Below are 25,014 nucleotides of genomic sequence, written 5' to 3'. Positions count from 1 at the left end.
TAAATTGGTGGGCCTCCGTCCATGATCGTATTTTCCCTTAACCTTTTCATGGGAAGCTTTAAGATTGGCTTTAGCCTTCTTCCATAGATATCTAATATTATCGGGATCTATTGTCTCTGGTAATATATCATTAAGTGACCAAAGGTTAGAGATCGGCGTGTTAGGGACAAATTTAAACATAAGAGAAGCTGGAGTAAACTTATGGGACTCATGAACCACCGAATTCAAAGCAAAGGCCAACCAATGCAGGGACGTATCCCACCTGGAATGATCTTCATGATGAAACGCAATTAGAACAGATCTAAGATTACGATTGACCCGTTCATCCAGAGGTGGCTGAGGATAATAAGCCGAAGTAGTTACATGTGATATAGACAGATCAGAACAGAATTTACGGAATAAGTTGGATGTGAATGCCTTAGCATTATCGGAAACTATATATTGACAGGGGCCAAAAGAAGCAAATATGGTATTTAAACAAGAAATAGTGGACTGAGCGGTTGCCAGCTTAATCGGAAATAACCAGGAAAATCTAGTGAAACCATCTACACACACTAGAATCAATTTACTGGCGTTCCCCTTTGATTGGGGGAAGGGTCAGACCTTTTCTATTAGGCCTTCCATGGGGCGCGACGCTTGGTGAGATGACAATAGACCTAGTTTTGTGAACAATGTGGGCTTGCTAAGCAAGGAAGATTTACAAGCTTTTACCAATTCACGAATTTCGCCGTCCATACCTTTCCAAATGATCATCACTCGGATCTTTCCCCGAGTGTTGAAGATGTCTAAATGCCCCCCTAATGGGGTTTCATGATAGTACTTGAAGATCATAGGTACAAGAACTGTTGGAACCACCACTTTCATTTTTTGATCATGCCTCGACGGGCAACACAAAACCCCGTTTCTCAATACATAAGGGGCGACATGTTCCCCAGAAGGAAGGGTTTCAATAATGGGAGCCAGCACTGGATCCTCACGTTAGTATTTTTCAATATCCAGAAACAACATGGGGCATCAGTTAAAATGGCATTAATGCCCGAAGGTATGGGCGTGAGAAGAGAAGAACTATCTTCCTGTTCGGTGGTCTCCATGTCGTGAGGGAACTTGTGGCTTAGTCCATCCGCAACAACATTTTCAGATCCTCTGATATGCCTCACATCAAAATGGAAGGCAGAAATCCTGATGGCCCAACGGGCTATACGACCAGTACGACGCGGCCGGGATAAGACCCAACTTAAGGCTTGGTTATCTGTTTCTAGGTCAAACTTGACGTGTTCCAGATAGAGTCGGAACTCCTCTAGTGCAAATAAAACTGCCAAACCTTCGAGTTCATAGATGGAATAGGTATTGGGCCTCTTGAGCCGATAATGTCCTAGAAGCATAGGCAATGGGTCGCCTCCCGAGTTCTGTTTCCTGAAGAAAGATGGCAGCAACCGCCGATGATGAGGCGTCGGTTTGGACAATGAATTTCTTTGAGAAATCAGGCATAACTAAGGCAGGGGCATTTCAGAGAGCTAATTTCAGATCTTGAACAGCGGCTTGTTGGGACGGCTCCCATTCGAATTTGACGCCTTTCATACGGAGTAAGTTTAAGGGCGCCGCTCTGTTAGCGTAGTTAAGAATAAATTTCCTGAAGAAATTCACCATGCCTATGAACCTGGTAATACCTTTGATGTCCTTAGGAGTTTTGAAATCACGGATGGCCTGTGTTCGCGAATGATCAATAGAAACACCATCGGGTGGCACAATATGCCCTAGGAATGACATAGAAGGTTTAGCAAAAGCTAACTTAGAGAACTTGACAGTCAATCCGACCTTACGAAGGCGATCGAGTACTTCTTTTAGATGATCTAGGTGTTCTTCAAAGGTCTTAGAAAACACGATGGCATCATCAAGATAGTGATACAAGTATTCAAATTTGATGTCGGAGAAGACCCTATCTAGCAGTCTAGTGAGAACAGCTGCCCCAGTGGGGAGCCCGAAAGGCACGCGGTTGTACTGATACAAGTTCCAATCCGTGGCGAAAGCAGTTAGATGTTTCGATTCTTCAGCTAGAGGGATGTGGTTGTACGCCTGATTAAGGTCTAGGATAGTAAAGAACTTGGCTTTTCGAAACCATGAAAAACAAGGGTGAAGGTCAGGAAGAGGCACAGATTGTAACACTACCTTACGATTTAAAGCCCTATAATCAACCACAGGCCTGAAGCCACCTTGGGGTTTCGGCACCAGAAAAATGGGCGATGAATACGCCGACTTAGAAGGTCGAATAATACCGTCCTTTAACATCTGATCGATGATCTCTTTAAGAGCCTTCATTTTAGAAGGAGACAGCCTATAAGGCGGAGATCTAACTGAAATCGAATCCGTAACCTCAATCTTGTATTCGACCAGGTCAGTAACACCAAGAGTATCAGAAAATACATCAGGAAACGACTGACACAATTTGCGAATACTTTCAGCCTGCTCCTCAGGTAGATGTCTAAGGTCTAACAACATCTCATCCTGGGCAGGCGAAACAGGTGAACATGACACAGAGTTGAATTTGAGTAAAGGAATTTTACAATTATTAGCAAATTTGAAGGTGCACGACTTGTTCTGAATGTCGAGCGCCAGACCAGTAGAAAACATGAAATCCACTACTAATATTACGGGGCAAGACAAGTGTTTAGCCGCAAACAATTTTATTTTCCAGGTGAATTTAGAAATACGAATTTTAGCAAGGATGAAACCTAAAATTTCTAATGGAAAAGTGTTAGCCGAAACGCATTTGACAGTAGACGAAAATGGGTCAGGAAACTTACAAACAGTTTTTGGTTTGGAATACCATTCAGCCGAAATCATAGAACACACGCTCCCTGAGTCTAATAGACCAGTGATAGCTTCACTATTCAATTCAATTTTAAGAAATGTTATAATTGCGGGGGTCTCCGCCGCAATTCCGATGCATTCTTTAAGGCCTTCAAATGATGGATTAGAAGAACTTTTACCCTTTCTAAAGCTTTCGGTGGGTTTAACAGGGGCTGACCCTTGGGAAGATGAACATGCCGACTCAGCCGATGACACTAGTAACTTTATATTATTGGAATTCGCGGAGGTTGCACCAGAAGTTGAGCAGGATGGGGCGCTATTGGCATTAGGGAAATTCTTGGCTAGGTGAGTAAACGAGCCACATTTGAAACATCCTTTTGATGACCCTATTCCATTCTTTGTCCCACTCGATTTTATCACTGGGCACTTGCTACGCAGATGTTCCGTAGACCCACAAGCACAGCACTTGCGGGTGGTGAAAATTAGGCGAAGTGGAGGCCGAAAACTTCTAGACGATGGAGGGGGCTCCTTTGCAACTCTTAACGAGTCGGCATACCTTACTCCTTTAGCTGAGACAGCCACAGCCTCTAATTCTGCCAAGATTTGGGGACGAGATGCAAAACATAAATAAGATCTATAAGGTGGAGAAATACCTTCAACAATAGTTTGCACTATGTGGTCCTCAGAAAAATGCAGAGCGAACACTCGGGTATAAAATTTGATATCTTGGATGAAGTCTGCAAGATATTCGTCCAGTCGTTGTACCCTAAAATAGAACTTCTGTATTAAAGATGACATTGCCCTAGCCGGAATGAAATTTGCCAAAAGGTGAGCATGGAAGTCTTCTGTGGATGAGCGATCAGCAATGGCCTTAACTATTTTGTCCGAGAGGACGCCTACGGAATATGGATACATAATTTGAAGAATTTGAGAATGAGAGAGGGAAAACACTAGAGCATGATCTTGAAATTCAACAAGGAACCTGAGAAATGAAATGACATCATTATTGGAGTTTACTGAAAATTTAGAAATTCCCCTAAGCAATGTAGCCAATGGATGGGGCAAACTACTAAAACAGGGTGATATACTTGGTGACGACCGAGAGGGTTAAGAGGCTTCCAACACAGCATTGTTCAAAAAGAAGGGTGGAATTTGTTTCGGATGACCAGACTCAGTTTCCAATGGGGCTGGTGTTAGTTGAGTTGCCCCAGATTTTCTACTTTCTACCATTTTGGAAGAATCATCCACACACGCTATGCTTATCACAGGGGCTTGGTCGGGTTTGGGAGCAGCTACCCCAGTCAACAATTGATTGAATCTATTTGACATTCTTGATAGATGGTCAACTAAATTACTAGCCTCCATAGCATGATATTCTTTTAACTTTAGAGACAATAGGTCCTTAGCCCTATTATAAAAATGGAACAATCTAGCCTGTACTATTTTAAGTTGGTTAGCAGATTGATCGCTTACTTTTAAAAAACTACAGACGCTAATTGGGTGGTATTATCACTGATAGTGGATAGAGGCTCATCAATTTCCTTCTCCCCCAACATTGGGATACAAATTGGCAATTTTAATGACGCTTTAAGTTTGGGAGTATCTGCCGCAATCGTGCCACCAGATTGAACATTTCTAATGAGTAACTCATAGATCAATTCCTCCTTGCGCAAGTACCCGGGATGGAGGACTTCGCGAGGGCCAGACATGATGATAGCAAACAACAAATTTAGAAAAACTCCCAGCGACCAAGAAAATTCTTGGAGTACGGTGCGGATCCTATGTTTAGCCGTCAAAAGGGGCTTAATTTAGACCCATTCTACCACGCTCTGCTACCACTTGTTCCGGTGTATCTGTGGAACGCAGAGATGGTAAAAGAAGGTGCGGGTTTGAATGGGTCTAACTACAATACCTAGAATTGAATTAAAATTTTAACAAAGGTTATATTTCTTTCAATATTAAAAAACAAATTTAACAAATTTCTACTAGGTGAAATCACAATGAAAAATCAGGTACAATGCCAATCTTGAAACGAGACTTGGAAAATTTGAAGATTCAGAACGATAACAATTTTAGGCTCCAAGCCCCTAGTTTTACAATTTCTGAGCTACGAGCTCAAGTTTACAATTCAAAATGAGAAATAATTTAGTCAAGGGCAAAAATCCCCTAATTCAAGAGCACTTGCATCCTAAATTACAATGTCTAGCTTTCCAGAGGCACCCTTCATTATTACAAGACTTTGGAAAGAGCTAACCGGCTCTCAGTTTCTTCCAACCTACTCAAGGCAACATCAAAAACTTACAATCTCAGGCCTCTCAATGTACAACTTACAAATTGAAATAGTTTAATACGGGGGTATCTAGTACCCAACCTACAGGGCTTTTGCGAAAAAGAACAGGTTAAATAAACGGCCCGAACACAAACTGAATGGAGGCGTACACTAGGCTCCAGATAATGAACTATTAAAACCTACAGGGCTCTGGGCCGATGAAACAGGTGCTAGTCCCAAACTACTGAGGTGGCTCGCATGGAAATTACTTTAATACATTACAAAAACAGTTACTAAATCGAAGTCACCTCAAACCAAAAGGAAGGGGAGCTCGAGAGGGTACCTCACTCTCTATCCCCGATTTACACTTAAAGACTCTATGAAATTTTTACATTAGCCGAAAGAAGATTAACATTTTAGAAAAGTTTGTTACGTAGTTAAAGATTCGGACCAACCCTTCGGATAAATTTGCGGAGACAGCAAGAAAGATAGAATTTACGTGGCCATTGTAGATGTTCAGCTGGCCGAAGAAAGAGGCGCCCCACCTCCTGCCTTAACCCACACACTTAGAAAGACGGCGATCAATTGGCAAGGTAGCCAGAAAAGCCGCAGTTTATATACCCTCAGGGAAGGTTTGAGAGAATTCATGACTAATCCGGCCAAACCCTCTCAATTTTTATTGGCAAATTCAAAGTGAACAAGAAATGCAGGATTGGTTGAAAATTAATTACGAAAATTTATGATTGGCGAGATTCAAAACTGGCGGAAAGAAAAAGAATTTTTGCCAACCCAAAAATAAATGAACATAGGGTCAGTTATGGACAACCTAGAAACACGAAACTTCTTTAAGTTCTAAGTTCTTCCACCTTGAACCAGAGTGCATGATCAGAGTTTTTTGGTAGTGACATCTGTGGAAAAATGTCCAAACTTCTTGATGTATAGCAAAGCAAAACAAGGAGAAATTCAATCAGTTTAGGAAACTTCACAATAACACAATTACTTAATATTTCAGTAGTGACATCTTCTGATTAAAGTTCCAAGTTCATGTAGTATCAGTTCACCTTTTGATCGATAGAGGAGTTTATTAAGGCACTTATTTTGAATGAGCGGAGTGAGGTGTACTTCCCGGTACAATTATAATAAATGCTGAATGAAGTCTGTAACCCTGTTGTACGGTTACACGGTATGCAAAGGGAATCAAACATTTAATATTAGAATCCCCAACGCTGTCGTGAATCAAACCCGGGGCCGTCTGAACCGAAGGTGACACTATGCTGACCATTTAGCCAAGGAGCAGGCCAGATTACAGGTAGTGAAAGCCTTTACCTTCTACTTCTCTAAGGGCTTTCATGACATCTATGAAGGTGGTCTTGCTTTGATATAGAAGGAGGTAGACTGCTGTGTGGTCAGGCGAGCTCAGTGACTTTGAATACACTGACTGACAGAGCAAATGCAACACCAAGAAGGAGTGGTCAGAACTTTATGCCAATTGCAGGGTAGACTGACGTCACTGAGGTATGCTCATGATGTGAAATGCGCCGCTGTGCTACGCACGTAGCGAACGATAAATGGGACACGGCGTTGGCGAATGGCCCACTTCGTACCGTGATTTCTCAGCCGACAGTCATTGTAGAACGTGTTGTCGTGTGCCACAGGACACGTGTATAGCTAAGAATGCCAGGCCGCCGTCAACGGAGGCATTTCCAGCAGACAGACGACTTTACGAGGAGTATGGTGATCGGGCTGAGAAGGGCAGGTTGGTCGCTTCGTCAAATCGCAGCCGATACCCATAGGGATGTGTCCACGGTGCAGCGCCTGTGGCGAAGATGGTTGGCGCAGGGACATGTGGCACGTGCGAGGGGTCCAGGCGCAGCCCGAGTGACGTCAGCACGCGAGGATCGGCGCATCCGCCGCCAAGCGGTGGCAGCCCCGCACGCCACATCAACCGCCATTCTTCAGCATGTGCAAGACACCCTGGCTGTTCCAATATCGACCAGAACAATTTCCCGTCGATTGGTTGAAGGAGGCCTGCACTCCCGGCGTCCGCTCAGAAGACTACCATTGACTCCACAGCATAGACGTGCACGCCTGGCATGGTGCCGGGCTAGAGCGACTTGGATGAGGGAATGGCGGAACGTCGTGTTCTCCGATGAGTCACGCTTCTGTTCTGTCAGTGATAGTCACCGCAGACGAGTGTGGCGTCGGCGTGGAGAAAGGTCAAATCCGGCAGTAACTGTGGAGCGCCCTACCGCTAGACAACGCGGCATCATGGTTTGGGGCGCTATTGCGTATGATTCCACGTCACCTCTAGTGCGTATTCAAGGCACGTTAAATGCCCACCGCTACGTACAGCATGTGCTGCGGCCGGTGGCACTCCCGTACCTTCAGGGGCTACCCAATGTTCTGTTTCAGCAGGATAATGCCCGCCCACACACTGCTCGCATCTCCCAACAGGCTCTACGAGGTGTACAGATGCTTCCGTGGCCAGCGTACTCTCCGCATCTCTCATAAATCGAACACGTGTGGGATCTCATTGGACGCCGTTTGCAAACTCTGCCCCAGCCTCGTACGGACGACCAACTGTGGCAAATGGTTGACAGAGAATGGAGAACCATCCCTCAGGACACCATCCGCACTCTTATTGACTCTGTACCTCGACGTGTTTCTGCGTGCATCGCCGCTCGCGGTGGTCCTATATCCTACTGAGTCGATGCCGTGCGCATTGTGTAACCTGCATATCGGTTTGAAATAAACATCAATTATTCGTCCGTGCCGTCTCTGATTTTTCCCCAACTTTCATCCCTTTCGAACCACCCCTCCTTGGTGTTGCATTTGCTCTGTCAGTCAGCGTATGTTCTAGTTATTGATGATGCAATTACGTAGTAGAAACATGCTGCTGGAACAACATTAAAACCATGGTCAAATATGCTGAGTTTAATGACAGGAAAAGGCTATGAAGCTTTGAAGAATGTAAGTGAAGCTATCACCTGTTAGTTCATATTGCTACTAATTGTCCAGCCTGCACTATGACTGTGTGTTGAGATTTAAGAGAACAGTAGTTCCCAGGTCAAGCAGCTGCCATTAAATCAAACACTTCTCCTGTGAATGCTACGTGCTGTCTAAAATAGTTCAAAGAGTAAAACCCCTCGACTATGGACAAATGGGAATGTACACTGGCGAAAATAAATAATCCAACACCATGAAATAAAGAATGACGGAAATGTTGGCAATATATTTGTAGAGATAACATATTTAATTGATCAAAGGTACAAGACTATAGGTTAATATCCACGCAAGAAAATCCATCGGAAATATACCATGCTGGTCCATTAATAACCGGTGTAATCGCCAGACTGCTGAATGCAGGAATGCAAACGTGCATGCATTGTGTCATAGAGGTGCTGGATGTGAGCTTGTGGGATGGGCTTTGATGCCTGTTGCACTTGGTCGGTCAATACAGGGACAGTTAATGTCAGTTGTGGATGACGGTGGAGTTGTCTCCAATGATGTTCCATACGTGCTCGATTGCGGAAAGATCGGCGGATCAAGCAGGCCAAGGCAAAATGTTGGCACTCTGTAGAGCACGTTGGGTTACAACAGCGGCATGAGGGAGTGCATTATCCTGTTGGAGAACATCCCTGGGCATGCTGTGCATGAATGGCAGTGCACAATAGGTCGAATCACCAGACGGACACACACATCTGCAGTCAGGGTGCATGGGATAACCACGAGAGTGCTTCTGCTGTCATGGGAATTTGCACCCCAGACCAGAACTCCCAGTGTAGGCCCAGTGTGTCGACGTTGCAGACAGGTGGAATGCAGACGCTCACCTGGCCTCCTTCTAACCAACACACAGCCATCACTGGCACCAAGGCAGAACCGGCTTTCATCGGGAAACACAACGGACCTCCACTCCATCCTCCATTGAGTTCTCGCTTGACACCACTGAAGTCGAATACGGTGGTGTTTTGTGATAAGTGGAATGCATGCCGCAGGGCATGTGGCTCGGAGATGTCCTTCAAATAACCGATTTCAAACAGTTCATTGCGTCACTGTTGTGCCAACTGCCGCTCGAATTGCTGCTGCAGACACAGTCCACTGTGCCACAGCCATATGCCGAATACGGCGGTCCTCCCTCTCGGTGGTGCCACAGAGACATCCGGAGCCCGGTCTCCTTGCAAGCGTACATTCTCATGACCACTGCTGCTAGTACACATGCTCAGTGGAGACGTTCTTGCCAAGTTGTTCTGCAATAGTACGGAAGGAAAACCCACCTTTCCATAGTGCTATTATACGGCCTCATTCAACCGCACTGAGGTGTTGATACTGGCCTCTTCATAATCGTAAAGGCATCCTCAGCCCATTCGCTTACCCCGTACAATCGCATAAGTGCCTAACGCTCTCTCACAGTACAGCCCATATATAAAGCAAACCTGGTGTACAACTTCATTGAGTCACTACTTGCGCCACGCTAATGCAATTCGCGGAAAATTTGGATCAACATCATATTTCAGATAAATAAACACGCCTGCCAACGTTCGTTAATCTAGCACAAACCCTTCTTGGTGTTTGGATATTTTTTCTTGCCAGTGTACTAATTAGGAGTTATGAATTGCCCCATACTGTGTGACAGTCCAGTGGGAGGGTTTGGGTGGTATGAATGCCAACTGATAAAAGCAGTGCCAATAGTGAATTTTGGAGGAGGTAGAATCATAGTGTGCATAGGAAGGGGGTCATGGAACGGACCTGGGCCCTCTTGTAGTGGTGCATGAAAATCTAAATTTGAAAGTGTAAAAGGACATTTTAACTAGTTGTGCACTATCTATAGTGGAAGGCCACTTATTTGATGACTTTTTTGCTATTGTTTTATATCGCACCAACTCAAGATAGGTCTTATGGCGATGATGGATAGGTCAGGGCTAGGAAAGGTGTGACCATGGCCCTAATTAGGATACAGCTGCAGCATTTGCTTTGTGTGAAAATAGGAAACCATGGAAAAACAACTTCAGGGTTGCCAACAGTGTGGTTCAAACCCACTATCTCCTGAATGCAAGCTTACAACTATATGACCCAAACCATGTAGCCAACTCGCTCGGATGCATGATGATTGTATAAGGGTAATAATACTTCTTACCTTAAAACAGGAATGGCTTTTGGACAGTAAGGTTTTGGAAATGGACTGGCCAGGCCAAAACTCCAAACTAAATCTCAGGGACGTGAAACAACAGTCCATGTCTCAAGAAGCCCAAGAACTTCTCGATGTCTTGCTGACGAGACAAGTGTCACAAGACTCTTAACCCAACCGCATCCACAAGCGTACCAGTACGCTGACTCGATAAAAGGCTCTATAGCCATAAGTGTACTAGTATGCAGCGCTCATTTGCCCACCATATAAGAGATACGCTGCTTTATATCGGTAGATCTGTTCAACTACTTGGTAGTTCTTAACAGCTGTTTACCAGAGATGAGATAGCCTGCTCCCTGAGGGCTGATTTTAGAACTATTTCATTTGAGTTGTGCTTGTAAGAGTACTTACGATCTCCAAACCAGATTGTTTGGAAACAATGGCTGACGAACAGAATCATGTGTACATTAGTGGCAAGGATGATGAAGAATTAATGCGTTATTTCAAACTTTGAGGCTCTGGTTACTGTAGTGGCATGATGAGGAACATCCTGGTGATAATATGCATATACGTTTGAATCATTGTGATGCAACAGCAAGTGAAAGTGAAACGAACTTGACAACTACCAGTTTGTCAGCGGCAGATGAAATTATGCATGAGATTGGGAGAAAAACTTGTGACACCAACACAGCACCAGTTTACTGGAGTTAGTGGCTTTGGTCCTGGAGTGAATTTACTGGCTGGTATTAGCAGGGCAGTAATATTGCTTTGTGCATGAATGATGATGTCGTTGATTATATAGTAGATCAAACCAACAAGTTTAGGTCTAGTGACAGCCAGTTTACAAAAATATCATCTGATGAACTCAGGGTATATTTTGCACTCATTATTTTGATGGGTGTGGTACAGAAACCTACACTTCAGATTTACTGGGGGCACAGAAGTAAGTGTTGACACACCCTACTTCAGAACTATTATGCCCCGAAATAGATTTTTAGCCATAAATAAATAATACCTACAATTTGTGGATAATGAAACTATGGACATGTCAGATCCATTACGAAAAATAAGACCAGTAGTAGATATGGCATCAGCAACATTTGGATCAGTCTATATTCCTGCGAGTGCTATATGTATAGATGAATCACTGATGAAATGCAGCGGAAGATCATATTTTCTTCTTCTTTTTAATCTGTTTTCCCTCCAGGGTTGGTTTTTCCCTCGGACTCAGCGAGGGATCCCACCTCTACCGCCTCAAGGGCAGTGTCCTGGAGCTTCAGACTCTGGGTCGGGGGATACAACTGGGGAGGATGACCAGTACCTCGCCCAGGCATCCTCACCTGCTATGCTGAACAGGGGCCTTGTGGAGGGATGGGAAGATTGGATGGGACAGGCAAGAAAGAGGGAAGGAAGTGGCCGTGGCCTTAAGTTAGGTACCATCCCGGCATTTGCCTGGAGAGAAGTGGGAAACCATGGAAAACCACTTCCAGGATGGCTGAGGTGGGAATCGAACCCACCTCTACTCAGTTGACCTCCCGAGGCTGAGTGGACCCCGTTCCAGCCCTCGTACCACTTTTCAAATTTCGTGGCAGAGCCTGGAATCGAACCCGGACCTCGGGGGGTGGCTGCTAATCACGCTTAGCACTACACCACAAAGGCGGACAGATTACATTTTACATAGTACAAACAAGTCCAAGAGAGCAAGGTTTGGTGTCAAATTTTACAAACTATCAGCCTCTAACAACACATATATATGTGACTTCAAAATTTATGTAGGGAAGGACAAAGTTGATAATACACCTGTTAGTGCAAAAATGGTGATGGACATGATGCACACATGTGGTCTTCTGAATAAAGGCTACTCCCTTTATATGGATAATTGGTACAGTTCACCCGATTTGTTCTACAGACTGATAATGCAGGGATGAACGTGTGCGGAGCAGTGCGTGCTAACAGGAGAAACATGCCAAAAGACTTCGGTAAGGTTTGCTTAGAAGTAGGTGAAGCAGTGGCTTACTACACCAACAACATTAGTGCAATCAGATGGAAGGACAAGAAAGACATGTGCTTACTAACAACAATGCATTCTCTTGATTTCGCCAAATCTGGGAAGGTCAGTCATAAATCAGGTTCAAAGAAAATGAAGCCTACTGCTACTTTAGGTTACACAAGGGAAATGGGGGCAGTGGACCTACTTCTGAGTAGGTTCCACGTTATGCACAGGTACAGTGAAGCGTACAAGAAAATATTGTTGTTGTAGTTGTTCTTGTTGTATCTTAAGGCTGGCCCAGATTCCAATCCAACAGGAAAATATTATTTTATTTGATTGACATGATGCTGTTCAATGCCTACGTGTTGCACAGACTAGTGATCAGGAATACAGACAGAACATTTCAAGTGTTCAAACAGAAGCTTGCCGAGGAAATGAATGCTAATCACTTCAAAGAAGGCGCTGTCAAGTGACGGGCAACTACACCTACAGAATTGCCGTCACGACCGACTGGCCGACATCTTCCTGTCAAGATCCCCCTAACAGAAGCCAAAGAAACTAAAACTTGAAAACGCTGTGTTGCATATCGGCAAAAGAAGACCAGAAGAGAAAGTACGTGGCAATGTGGCTCCTGCAACATTACATTGTGTCTGGAGCATTTCCAACCATACCACACAAAAAAGCCTACTGACTTTCGAATCCCAGACTCCAAGCCACAAAGAACCTAGTCCGTGTAAGTGCATACATTATATATATAAATGTTGCTTCACAACTCTTTTTCTGTAAAGAATCTTGAAGTATGTCAGTAAATACAGAATTTATGCCGATTGTGCAAATTGTGTGAAAATTCATTGTTTCCAAGCCCTTTTTGCTATAAGAGGAGGCGGAGGTGGATGGGGATAACACAATGTGCCATCTCAATTAACCGAACAAGTCAGAAGGCAGTTTATTCTTCAGTTCACAGTGAATGAGAGAACAGTATAGAGAGGTCCGATGTACCTCGGTCAACCCATGAGGCGGACAGCAAAATCTGTCATTTCATTAGCCTCGAGTGATAAGAATTTCCGTCTCTACTTAAATCCCATGGAATACCTTTGTGTTGATTTATAATACTAACTTTTCTACAAAAGCACATAATGAACTATTCTGATTATAGTTCATCAGGAAGAAGGACATTGCTCCAGAAACATTTAGACAGCTGATAGAAAATTTCCCCAGTAGTCATTGCTGTCATAAAGGCAACGGGACCAGCTATCCCATATTTATGTTCACTACAAGAAAGTGAGTTGAAAGGACAGTGTGATTACAATTTCAAGTAGGAATCTGGTACTTTTGATCAGATAGCATCTGTAACCTAGTTCTGTACTCTCTATTTAATTACATAAATAATTAGATTTTATAATTGCCATTTTACATTGTAAAATACATAGTTATTGAATGTTAAAAGTAGAGTTATCCATTAATAAATTTAAAAAACTAATAAATTACGAGCAATCCTGGTAATAGTTAAGAGATCTGTGCATTGCTAAACATTGTATAAAATCAAAGTTGGAGTGTTAAGTTTATATTAACCTAATTATTCCACAATGAATATGAGTAGTCGATACTTTAAACATTGGATAAATTAATATAGAAATCATCATACAGAATAATTTTAGTAAAACACTTTAGCAATAACTTTACTAGCTCATAACTACCTAAATAGTAATGTGTCAAGAAAGTTGGTTGCATAGTTCGGGCCCCATAGCCGTTAGCCTGCATTCACGAGATGGTGGGTTCCAACCCCACTGTTGGTAACCATGAAGATGGCCTTCCATGGTTTCCCATTCCACACCAGTCAAATGATCTTACCTAGTCCTGTCCTATCCCATTGTCACCAAACCACCTGTCTGTGTCGGTACAAAGTAAAACCAACATTATAAAAATAATTTTAATGTACCTAGTTATATGTTATTTTAAAGATTTAATGCCTCGGATATGAGATCTGGCAGTTTTAAAGGAAAATGAATAATATTCATAGTTAATTTATTTATATACATACTTAGATATTTATTTATATACATACTTGTATACTTTTTCTTTAAAAATGAGCAATGGAAAGGAACAAACAAGTGTAAATCAATTCATATGTAGAAAGATTAGAACATGAAAAGGAACATGTAATAGGACAAACACAATAACAGGTCAGTGTTGGAAGAGGGTGAAATAGAAAGATAACATGAAAGAAAGACAACAATCTCCACATCTATGTTCAGTGCTGTCTTCAAAGAGACTGACTCTCTCTTCATCAATCCCAGGACTTTTGCATTCTTCTCAGCCTACAACAAGCTTGTTTCTGCTCTCCACCTTCATCAGAGGGTGAGCATCAACATCACCAAGGAGAGATCCAATCTCTTTGAAGATGGCAGTGTATGAAGATGCGATGACGGTCCTTGTCCTTTCAGGTTTTCTTTCTATTTCTCCCTCTTCCCACACTACCTATCATTGTGTTTATCCTGTTATGTGGTTCCTTTCAATTTTCCTATGACTTCATTAACCCGGCATTACTCATTAGGTCTTTACGTGCGCCATTACTCGCTAGTGTGCGTAGCACTCACCTTTAGGTTTAAAGGCCATAATATGCTCATATAAAGTTTGAGGTATTTTTATACGCCAATTTAAGATAGTTATTCATTTAGGAACACGGCCGAGTGGAGTGCTAAGGAGCCAACTTCTGTATTCGGGAGAGGCGTGAGCTCGAACTCCACCGACGGCTGTACTGAGGATGGTTTTGTATGGTTCCCAGTTTAAGCTTCCAGGAAAATGAAGGGACAGTTTCTATTCGTAGGCCACAGTCTAATCTTTCCACTTGCTCACTCAATTTAATTCCTTACCGTTCATCTCATCTTCGTTAGCTCCTCAACAGCAGTTGGCATCAGGAAGGGCATCTGGCCGTAAAACAAGCGATATAAATTCATCTCACCTCATTTCCGACCCCGTACCAAGAAACGGGACTAAAGGGTAGACAAACAATTTATTTAGGAACACAAATACTTAAATTTAAACAAATCTGAGATAAAGAGTCTGCTTATTACGAACTAAATAATGTAAACATATAATCCTGCAAAGTAAGAAACAAAAATTGTACATAGTCATCACTTCTGTTGCTTTCAGCATATTTCCTGGAACACTTTGCAAATGTTGTTTCCGGGATAGAACATTTGTAGCGGGACCTCGGAAGCCCAGATGGTAATTCCGACCTTTTCTGAAACGAACGGAATACAGGTTTCAATTAACGAAAGTGCCTCTTCTTCCTCAGAACTTGCAGACACTCTGTTTTAGAGTTATGATCACTTTTGTAAACCTCACTTCTTTCATTGTCATCACTTTCATCGTTCAAGTCCACTTCCTCCACTGTTTCACCCAAATACGAAGGTATCTGATCAGTGGACGCCATTATAACTTGTATAAATTCACTAATAGCAGTCACAATATGAACATAATATCACATTAAACACAAGCATAAGACAAACCTTGGCTTATTACAAAGTGCGGAATATTAGTTGCACTGTTACTCGCTACTGAGTGCACCGATCATCAAACATGCACTATCAGGCCTAATAATGGATTAAGGTTCTTGGTTTCCAAAGATAATGAAAATGACTGGCATATCCCCTTCCTAACAGTGTGTTTGAAAGGTATAGAGAATTTCACAAATAGAGGTCTTGTAAAATACCAACAAAAAGCAATATACTACGGAGGTGAGAGCCGCGCTCACCGTGTGGGTAACCACGGGTTAAAAATGATTATACCGTATTATTATATATTACTTTATTACTTAATTCGAATGAGCCAAAGGCTCATATACAGGAATTGTATGATCATAATTTTCCTCCATATAGACCTAGTACCAGAATATATAGAATTCATCCATTATTCAGGTTTATCCATTATTTCGCTTGAAGCTATTTTGGAAGAGACCAAGACTTTACAAATCCCCTGAAAAGGCATTATTCTGTGTTTGTTTTCTTTCTTTGAGGCAATAATTTCAAAATATTATATTATTTGATTTCTCATTTTAACTATATGGTCATTTCTGGTCAAGTACTTAAAGTGTAATAGCAACAATATTATTATACAAGGGCACAATGAGTAACTGTTTAGATCAGAGGTGCTCAACATTAGGCCCACGGGCCGGACTCAACCCCCAAAGATATTTACATGGCCCCCTGGCCGAGATTTTATAATGTGTTTAAGTTTCAGTTTATGTTTCTCGTAGATAACAAAAAAAACCAGTTAAAAGGAACTTTGTTGTAACTACAGGTCAAATTAATTGAACTTCAGTGTTGTTGCTAATTAAGGGACAGTTTGCAGAGTGAAATATTAAATTTTACAGGGTGTTTAGTAATTAAACTTTTCTGGTTTTTTTAACATTCAAGAACAATTACTTAACATAATCCTGGTGAAACAAGACGGAGTAGGTTAGCACCAGTCAGTGACAATCAGTAACAACAGTTCAGCAGAAGTCATACAGAATAAAAGAGTATATTGACGTATCATTTTCTCATATCTTGTATGAAATAACTCTCAAATATATCTTGTTTCAGTTTTGCTGTATGGAACACAATCATGGGGTCATCTTTACTTGCTATGCCCTGGGGTCTGGAACGCGCTGGCTTCTTTACTGGAATAATGATTATGATCCTTATGGGCGGGCTATGTTTGTATACAACGTACCTCCTTCTTCAAGTGCAGAAACGACATGGTATGTTCTTTACTACTAGACCATAAAAAGCTCATTGACCAACAAGAGAGTCAATTTAGAAAGAAATAAAGTACACTACATTAATACTTACAGGATGAGTGATTACTCAGTGTTATAGAACTGAAGGGACGGAACTCCAGTTCCTAGCGAGAAGCTTCTCATTGCCTAGGAATTATTGGTATTAACCCTTAACAATGGACATAGATTATTTTTAACACTAACATGGGCATAAGGTCACAGTGACCATTTGATGTTAATGTTATTCTGGAGGATGAAACATTAACAAGTAGAGTCAAAACCAATTTTTATTTTAAAAACATCTCTTTAAACTATCATCAAACACATTATCAGTTTTTATTTAAGAATTAATAGAAATGTTATACTTGTAAATTCTGATCACTGCAGACAGATGTGTTCAAACTGCAAGCATCGAAAGAAGTACCATCACCTGGGGATACGTTGGCCCTTACGAGGCTACATTGGCCCTTACTAGGCTACTTTGGCCCACAGGAAAATAAAAGTTATTTATTTTTATTGCACACATATACCACAACTTTTACACGTAGTACCTATCCTAAGCCATAGGTGGGAGCACCTTTGAGGTTTTGTGATGTTTGAAATGCTTCCATAATCATCCACCAGAGTGCAGTGCTACTGTTTGCAAACAACCAAGAAGAAGTATGTTTTATGTTGGCTTCCTACTTTGTTTTATAGACTGACTCACATAAGTAGGAGAAAATTGGTAAGTTGACAATTCAATCCTCTAAACCCTTAGTTATGTACTGTGAAGATGATATTATTCAATCTTTTTCCGTTTACTACTCATTAAGACCTGTCCATATAGTGAGCTGGTCTTCATCTTACTTGGGGCTACTCAGAACTCAGTAACTCAGAAGCAATTTGAGCTTTGCTTAGGTCAATTTGCAAGTCATTTTAATTTCTTAATTTATTGCATATGAAAGCAATATGGTTCGTGTATATCAAAGGAAGATTGGGGCAAGGAATTATGCCAATTATACGACAGAAGATCTAGAAAAGTGCTTAGAAGAAATTAGATCAGGCCAAGAGAGTCAGAAAACTGCTTCAAATCTCTATGGAATTCCTATAAGCACCTTAAAAAACAAACTGAAAGGGAAACTTGAGAAGCAACGTGGTCATCCAACAGTATTTAGTCCCGAGGAAGAGAAAATGTTTGTAAATCACATCACTAACATGGCTGAGTTTGGCTTCCCACTTGTGGAAAAAGATCTTAGATTTATTATAAAAAGCTATTTAGACATGAGCATTGTGAGAAGGAAGAGCCTACTGATGTAAGTCTATTCCAAAATGTGGACCTATCTACTGTTCTGAAAGTGGGCGATTTTGTAACTGTCATTTATGACGAACAGGAATATCCTGGATTGATCTTGAAGACTGACTCGGTCGAAGGCCCTACAGTTGATTGTATGGATAAATCTAGAAAATGCTGGATGTGGCCTCAGAAGAAAAATGTGATGGTATACTCCTGGTCGTTAGTTGAAAGAAAAATATCTCCACTGAAACTACTTTCCAAGACGGGATAATTTCAAGTGCCAGAGTTAGACAATGTTGTGTGATCTAGGTTCTAGAGCATTCTCTGTTCTTTTTTGTTTAGATAGGTACTTTCGTTCATTTTATTGATTTGTAACAGCCCTTTCCGAAGTACCGGTACCTACGGAATACAATATATGTCAACCTATGTCAGTGCTGAGTTATATCAAATTCTTAGTAGGCAAATTATTTCATGTTTTGTACAAATTCGTTCAGCTTAAAATAAAATAATGCTATGTTTGGTTGCTACATTACCTGAAATACTTATTATGAGAGGTTTCTTTGGCCCAAAATAATGGAAATTACCATTAATTATGGAAACATTTATCTGGGACAATGTGCCACTTGGTGCCACTTTGGCCCAGATTTTGAAAAAGTAAAATCATACACCAATAAATGCTGTAGAAGCTCCTAACGTGCTGTACATGCTAAGTAGATACTTATAAACTAGGAAAACGTGTTTGTAAAATTATTAGAGCACTTTCGTTCAATATATGCCAATATCAAAAATGAAGTTGGAAAATATTGGGACAAAGTTGACAGTAGCTATAACTTATCACTCTAATGTGAATGTTAACATTGTTAATCTGTTGTCACATTTGTGCCAGCAGAATGACATTATAGCTAGTTTTCAGTGAACCATACTCTAATTGTGGTCTTACCAGAAACTTACATGCCCTCTCCTTTGCATCCTTACTACAACCCCTAAATACCCTCATAACCATGTAAAGGTATTTGCAGTCTTTTCTTACAATCCCATTTATGTGATTACCCCAATGAAGATCTTGCCTTATATAAACATCTAGGTATTTACAGTGATCCCCATAAGGAACTTTCACCCCATCAACGCAATAATTAAAACTAAATCGACTTTTCCTCTGTGTGAAACTCACAACCTGACTTTTCACCATGTTTATCATCATACCATTGCTACTGTCCATCTAACAACACTGTCAATGTCTTATTGCATTTAAACACAATCCTGAAAATTATGTATAATTCCATACAGCACACCATTATCCACAAAAAGCCTTCTCTCTGATCCCAGTTCTCTACTCATATCATACACATATATACCAGGTGGTCCATCAGCCCCTTATGATCCAGTTTTATGCATCCCTTCATACTTACTACAATTCTGAAAGACATCGGTCCCTTTCCCTAAACCGGGATAATATAACAAAATGTGTGTTTACGGGCTAGAAGACAGCAGGAATTGTGAGCGCCACTATTAATTCATTATGGGTACCTCGAAAGAACCTGTAAAATGAGTACAGATATGCAGAACACGTACTTTAAAACAGGAGGTGGATGCACAGACTGGGAGCACGGTACTGTATAGGTTGCGAAGTGAGCGACGTAGGTCAAGTGTCACAGAAGCTCACATGGCAAGCGGGCGGCGAGATATGTGATAGTGGACAGTGCACAAGTATGAAGGATGAGTTTTCCACCTAATCAATACTTTAATTACAAAATGTTTAAAATTATCTACATTAAAACAGTACCGTTTTGACCCGTAAATAGGTCGTCATCAGCTGTTGGTGAACCTGCTTAACCTTTAATTACTCGCGCGGGGTCTTTGAGGCCCCACTCCCTTTTTAAATTGTTATATTTTCCCGAAGTGACTACGTGTGACCTTGACACATGCAGTAGCTTCATGTAGTGGGGAGGGGAGCTCAGTTCAGTAGTTGGCTCATTGTTGCCAAGTAAGGTACTCAGTGGAGAGCAGTGACCAGGCCTGAAAGACCCCACGCGAGTAATTACGTATGAAAATAAAGTAAGGTAACTCTTTTCCTATTCTGGCACATATTGCTTATAACTAACTATTTATTTACTTTTGATGATGTGAACGTGAAATACACATATTCTGGCCAGCATCTGAACCTCTTGTGATGTCTGGGAATTAATGTACAAAAAGTAAGCCTATAACGTACAGTATAAGGAGCTTCTACTTTGACATGAGATGCAGTGCAGCAAATAGAGCGATGTGTTATTGATTTATCTCATATTTTCGGGTTACTTCGATTTGTATTTCGCTTTCAGATGAATATGGCTGGAAGGCACAGTCGTCAAGTACAGGATATTAACAGTGGCTTTTAGAGGAAGAAGAAGAAGAAGAAGATGATGATGATGATGATGATGATGTCCCACCTGCTTCTGATTCTGATCCAGACTGTGAAATATTCAGCAATCACAGAGCGGTAATACTGATCTCCAGCATGCATCATGACAGATATAGAAGAGGCTGAGAAGAAGAAATCGGAAATAGTTCTGTTTTATAACAGCACAAAAGGTGGTGTAGACACAAATGACAAGTTATGCCAAACTTACAACGTAGCACGACAAACCAACAGATGGACACTCGTTGTTTTCTATCATCTCTTCAATGTGGTTGGTATCAACGCTTTCGTTGTATGGAAATTCAATTCCAGCCACAAGAAAAGCATGCCAAGGAGAGTATTTTTGAAAGAGCTGGTGAAAGAACTCATTAAACCATGGCGGTTGTTGCGTGCTGCTTTACCTAGCTTGCCTAGAAATCTCAAGAAAAGACTATGTAGAGATAATGGTGACAGGGAAGATTGTAGAGGAGCCAGACAATTCAAGAAAGAGATGCGTGATTTGCCCCAGGTCAAAGGATAGAAAAATAAAAACTAGATGTGAAAAAAGCAAGGAACATGTTTGTGGAGACCACATGAAGAAAATATGTGAGAAGTGCGTGTAATGTGAAAAAAAAGAACACTGTCATGAACTTAATGTTATTTTATGTGTAATGATTTCTTGTAAACATGCTTTTTAATGTGGTGCAGTGTTTGCAGTAAAATAAGATGCAATTGTATTGTAATTAGAGTTCTTTTTTCAATGCATACTGTCCCGGAGGCCTTAAAGACCCCACGCGAGTAATGAAGGGGGAAAACTGAGCGCGAGTAGCTAAAGGTTAATAGAGATTGTACCTAAAACATTACTAAAAACTAATTTAACAAGAATGCCTTATTCTAATATAATACTACTGTTAAGATATATAAATATGGTACAATTATAGGGCTTTGACTAGTTGGAGTTCCATTCAAAATCTATACTGTTGCCAACATTACGTCAAACAAGATACATATATACATATGGTACAATGAAGGGCTTTGGCATGCTGGAGTCCCTTGAATGCCACATATTCCAAAAATTGCATAGCTGAGGTTGAAAATATAGTTCTTTTAGAATAAAGGATCACTGAGGTTTTGGTGTCAAGTTCAAATATCTATGCAGTATGACAGCATTATGTCCAACCGCTGTATACATACAATCAAGGTGCATTGTTGGGCCGCAATTTTGTGGGGAACATAGTAGACTGAGGTTCTGCAGTTTGTTTAACAGGTACTATATTCATTCTTAGTGTATGTTGTTGCTGATACATGCTTGCTTTCAAGATCCTTGTTGAGGCATATCATGCTATGGATGACATTTTGAAATTAAAGAAAGTAGGTTGATAGAGCTCCCCTCTTCATACTTGCGTTTATGCTCAGGTAAATTCAAAAATCTGAGAAAGGAAAGGAAAGTATGAATTAGAATAACTGATAGAGAGTGCCTGCTAAATGGTCTGTGTGCTATAGAGTGTGTGTTACTTACGTGTGGGCTGGATATATCTTCAAGTATAGTCGAGAGTGTGCTGCACACTGTTGGGTGTACGTTGTGTGGCTGTCGTAGTGTTCAGATTGAGAGGTGGTGGGAAGGAGGAAGCAACTTCTGGAGGGGGTGCGGTGGAGTGGGGTGTGTCTTTTGGGTTGTGTGTGGGTTTGTGTCTGTTGATTCTTTTTAAATATGTGCCTTTTAGAATGGGAATGGCTGTGTTGAAGTGAATGTTGGTTTTATCTGTGATTTCATTTAAGTTGAGGTTGGGATTAGCGTATTGGTCCATATTGATATAAAAAATCTTCCATTATATTGAGCTATGGGCCTGTGGGGTTAATATTTAAAATTTCCATATCATTCTCGATATTAGCTCTTCGACATATTGCCCTATGGATGAAAAACGATTATATTTAGTGGCATTGACATGTTTGCTGTAGCGTTCCAAATTCTCACAACTTTTTCTAAGATACAGTTGAAAAGGAGTGGAGATAAGCCATCACCTTGTCTGACACCTGTTTTTATTTTAAAAGGTCACGATATCTCACCCACAGGTTTAACCATTGAGACTGTGTGTGTAAGGGTTTTGCAGATTATTATTATGATTATTATTATTATTATTATTATTATTATTATTATTATTATTATTATTATTATTATTATTATTATTATTATTATTATTATTTAGTACTTACTTACGGACTTAATTTGGTATAAATCATGGTCCTATCATTTATTACTTATGTGTTGTATGACCTGTCTTGGGTAACGAAACTTGTGAGGTTATGACACGATACATATGCTGTATGTACCGGTATATTAATAAGTGTTTATTTAATGTAAGAACATGTAATTAATGGTATATAATTTATTATCACCTGTAAATATAATGTATAAATCCAATGTAATGTTGTACAATGCAGTGTAATGGTCCAGAACAACGCATCTTGTCACTAAAGCTGTATAGAATATTCTATTAATTTGTAAATAGGTTATTGGAGACTCGAGAAAATTCGAGAAAACATGCTGTGTTATACTTTTCTAGAAGCCTGGCCAGGCAATGTATGTAAAGAGCAGTCTTGGGAGTTGGAGTAGAGTTGATAGCGAGACTTGTTATTGAAAGCCGTTAGTCGAATGTATGAACTCATCTTGTGATTTTGTTGTGTTGGTAATTGGTTGACATGCTAATGTAGCAGTCAAATGGTTGTCAAAATGGCGGTTCATTAATGTATGTGTATAATATGTATATAATTTGTAAATAAAACAGTGTACACAATTCACAACACAATGCCTCGAGATGTATTCCAGCAACGAGTATGTGGATATGCTACTTATCTATGGAGAAGATAGACAGAATGCATACCAGGCACAACGCCTGTACCAAGAACGATATCCAGATAGACGACAACCGACGGGCATGGCATTTCGGAATGTGGAAGATTCCTGTGGGATACTGCATCCCTGGGAAGGACACGGCCTGTTAGAGATCATCCCGTGACGTCTGTTGACAATGAAGAGGTCATGTTTGATGCTATCAGGTGTAACTCTCATACTAGCACATGAGCCATTGCACAGGAGACGAACGTCAGCCGAGTGCCTGTTATATGGATACTGCATACCCACCGGTTTCACCAGTACCATCTGCACTTACACCAGGAGCTCCATGGGCACCGGGTGGCGTTCTGTCAATGGATCCTGCAGCATGTGGACACTGATTCTGCTTTTCTAGTGACTCTCTTATTTACGGACGAAGCATGATTCGACAACAATGGAACCGTTAATCGCCATAATATGCATTACTGGAGTGTGGATTAACCCCATTGGGTGGAACAGACAGATTTTCAGGTACAGCGGGGCGTGAATGTATGGTGTGGAATCATGGGTGATCACCTTATCAGTCCCCATTTCTTTGAGGGCCATCTGACCAGCCAACGCTATCTGCGGTTTCTCCATTGTGAACTACCACCATTTTTGGAACATGTGCCACTCCTTGACTGCTGCAGTATGTGGTTTCAACATGACGGAGCTCCACCGCACGCGGTGGTGGTCATCCAGAACCATCTCCATGCGACGTATCTTGATAATTGGATAGGAAGGGAAGGACTTGTCCCATGGCCCGCCCGATCGTCCGATCTTACGCACCTGGATTTTTTCTGTGGGACCACGTAAAACAACTGGTGTATGCACAGGAGCCAGCCAGTCCTTGTCACCTTAGACAGCTCATCACCGAGGCATGCCGATCCGTTTCGCCAGAGAAGTTGCAATGGGCCACACGGTCCTTCGTACATCGCGCACAGCTCTGTATCAAACAAGGAGGTGGTCAGTTCGAGCAGATGCTGCGTTAAATGACATGGATAACTGAAATCTTGTCACATGTTTCCTAGCCTCTATCAACCAAGCTCCATATCAACGCTTTTTCAGGGCCAAATAAATAAATAAATAAATAAATAAATAAATAAATAAATAAATAAATAAATAAATAAATAAATCAGTCTGTGAAAAATACCAGTATTAACTTTACAACCTTGCCACATCCCAGGCAACTCGCTTAAAAAAATACTTGCATAGGACTTGAACCTTCCAACCCTCGAGCACTGTCGACTATATCACATTATACCGTGCTCTAGCCATGTGAGCTACAGCAACACTTGGCCTACGGCGCCCACTTTCCAGCCTATACTGGCCACAGACCATCATCTCCACATCCTTGTCCAACCCAGCACCATACCCAATGCAACGATACATATGGTTTTTACAGGGTCAAATAAACAAATCAGTCCTTGGAAGCTATCAAGTATGCAACCTTACCACCACATCCCAGGCAAATGGCTGTTAAAAAAAATGTCTTACGTGGGATTCGAACCTCCTACCTCGAGCACTGTCCATTATCA

General features: G+C 41.3%; 1 protein-coding gene across 1 annotated transcript in view; it reads left to right on the top strand.

Annotated features, from left to right (window-relative positions):
• The window catches only part of LOC136864075 (neutral amino acid transporter 9), a 276,887-nt gene that overhangs the window by 185,216 nt on the left and 66,657 nt on the right, over positions 1–25,014 (top strand). Inside the window, exon 5 of the mRNA XM_067140620.2 lies at positions 16,779–16,936. Coding sequence (XP_066996721.1) covers positions 16,779–16,936 — 158 coding nt within the window. The remainder of the gene's footprint in view (positions 1–16,778; positions 16,937–25,014) is intronic.

This window comes from Anabrus simplex, chromosome 2, assembly GCF_040414725.1.
Source record: "Anabrus simplex isolate iqAnaSimp1 chromosome 2, ASM4041472v1, whole genome shotgun sequence".
NCBI lineage: Eukaryota > Metazoa > Arthropoda > Insecta > Orthoptera > Tettigoniidae > Anabrus > Anabrus simplex.
Note: the sequence above shows the minus strand (reverse complement) of the source record. Positions and strands in the feature narration are given on the sequence as shown.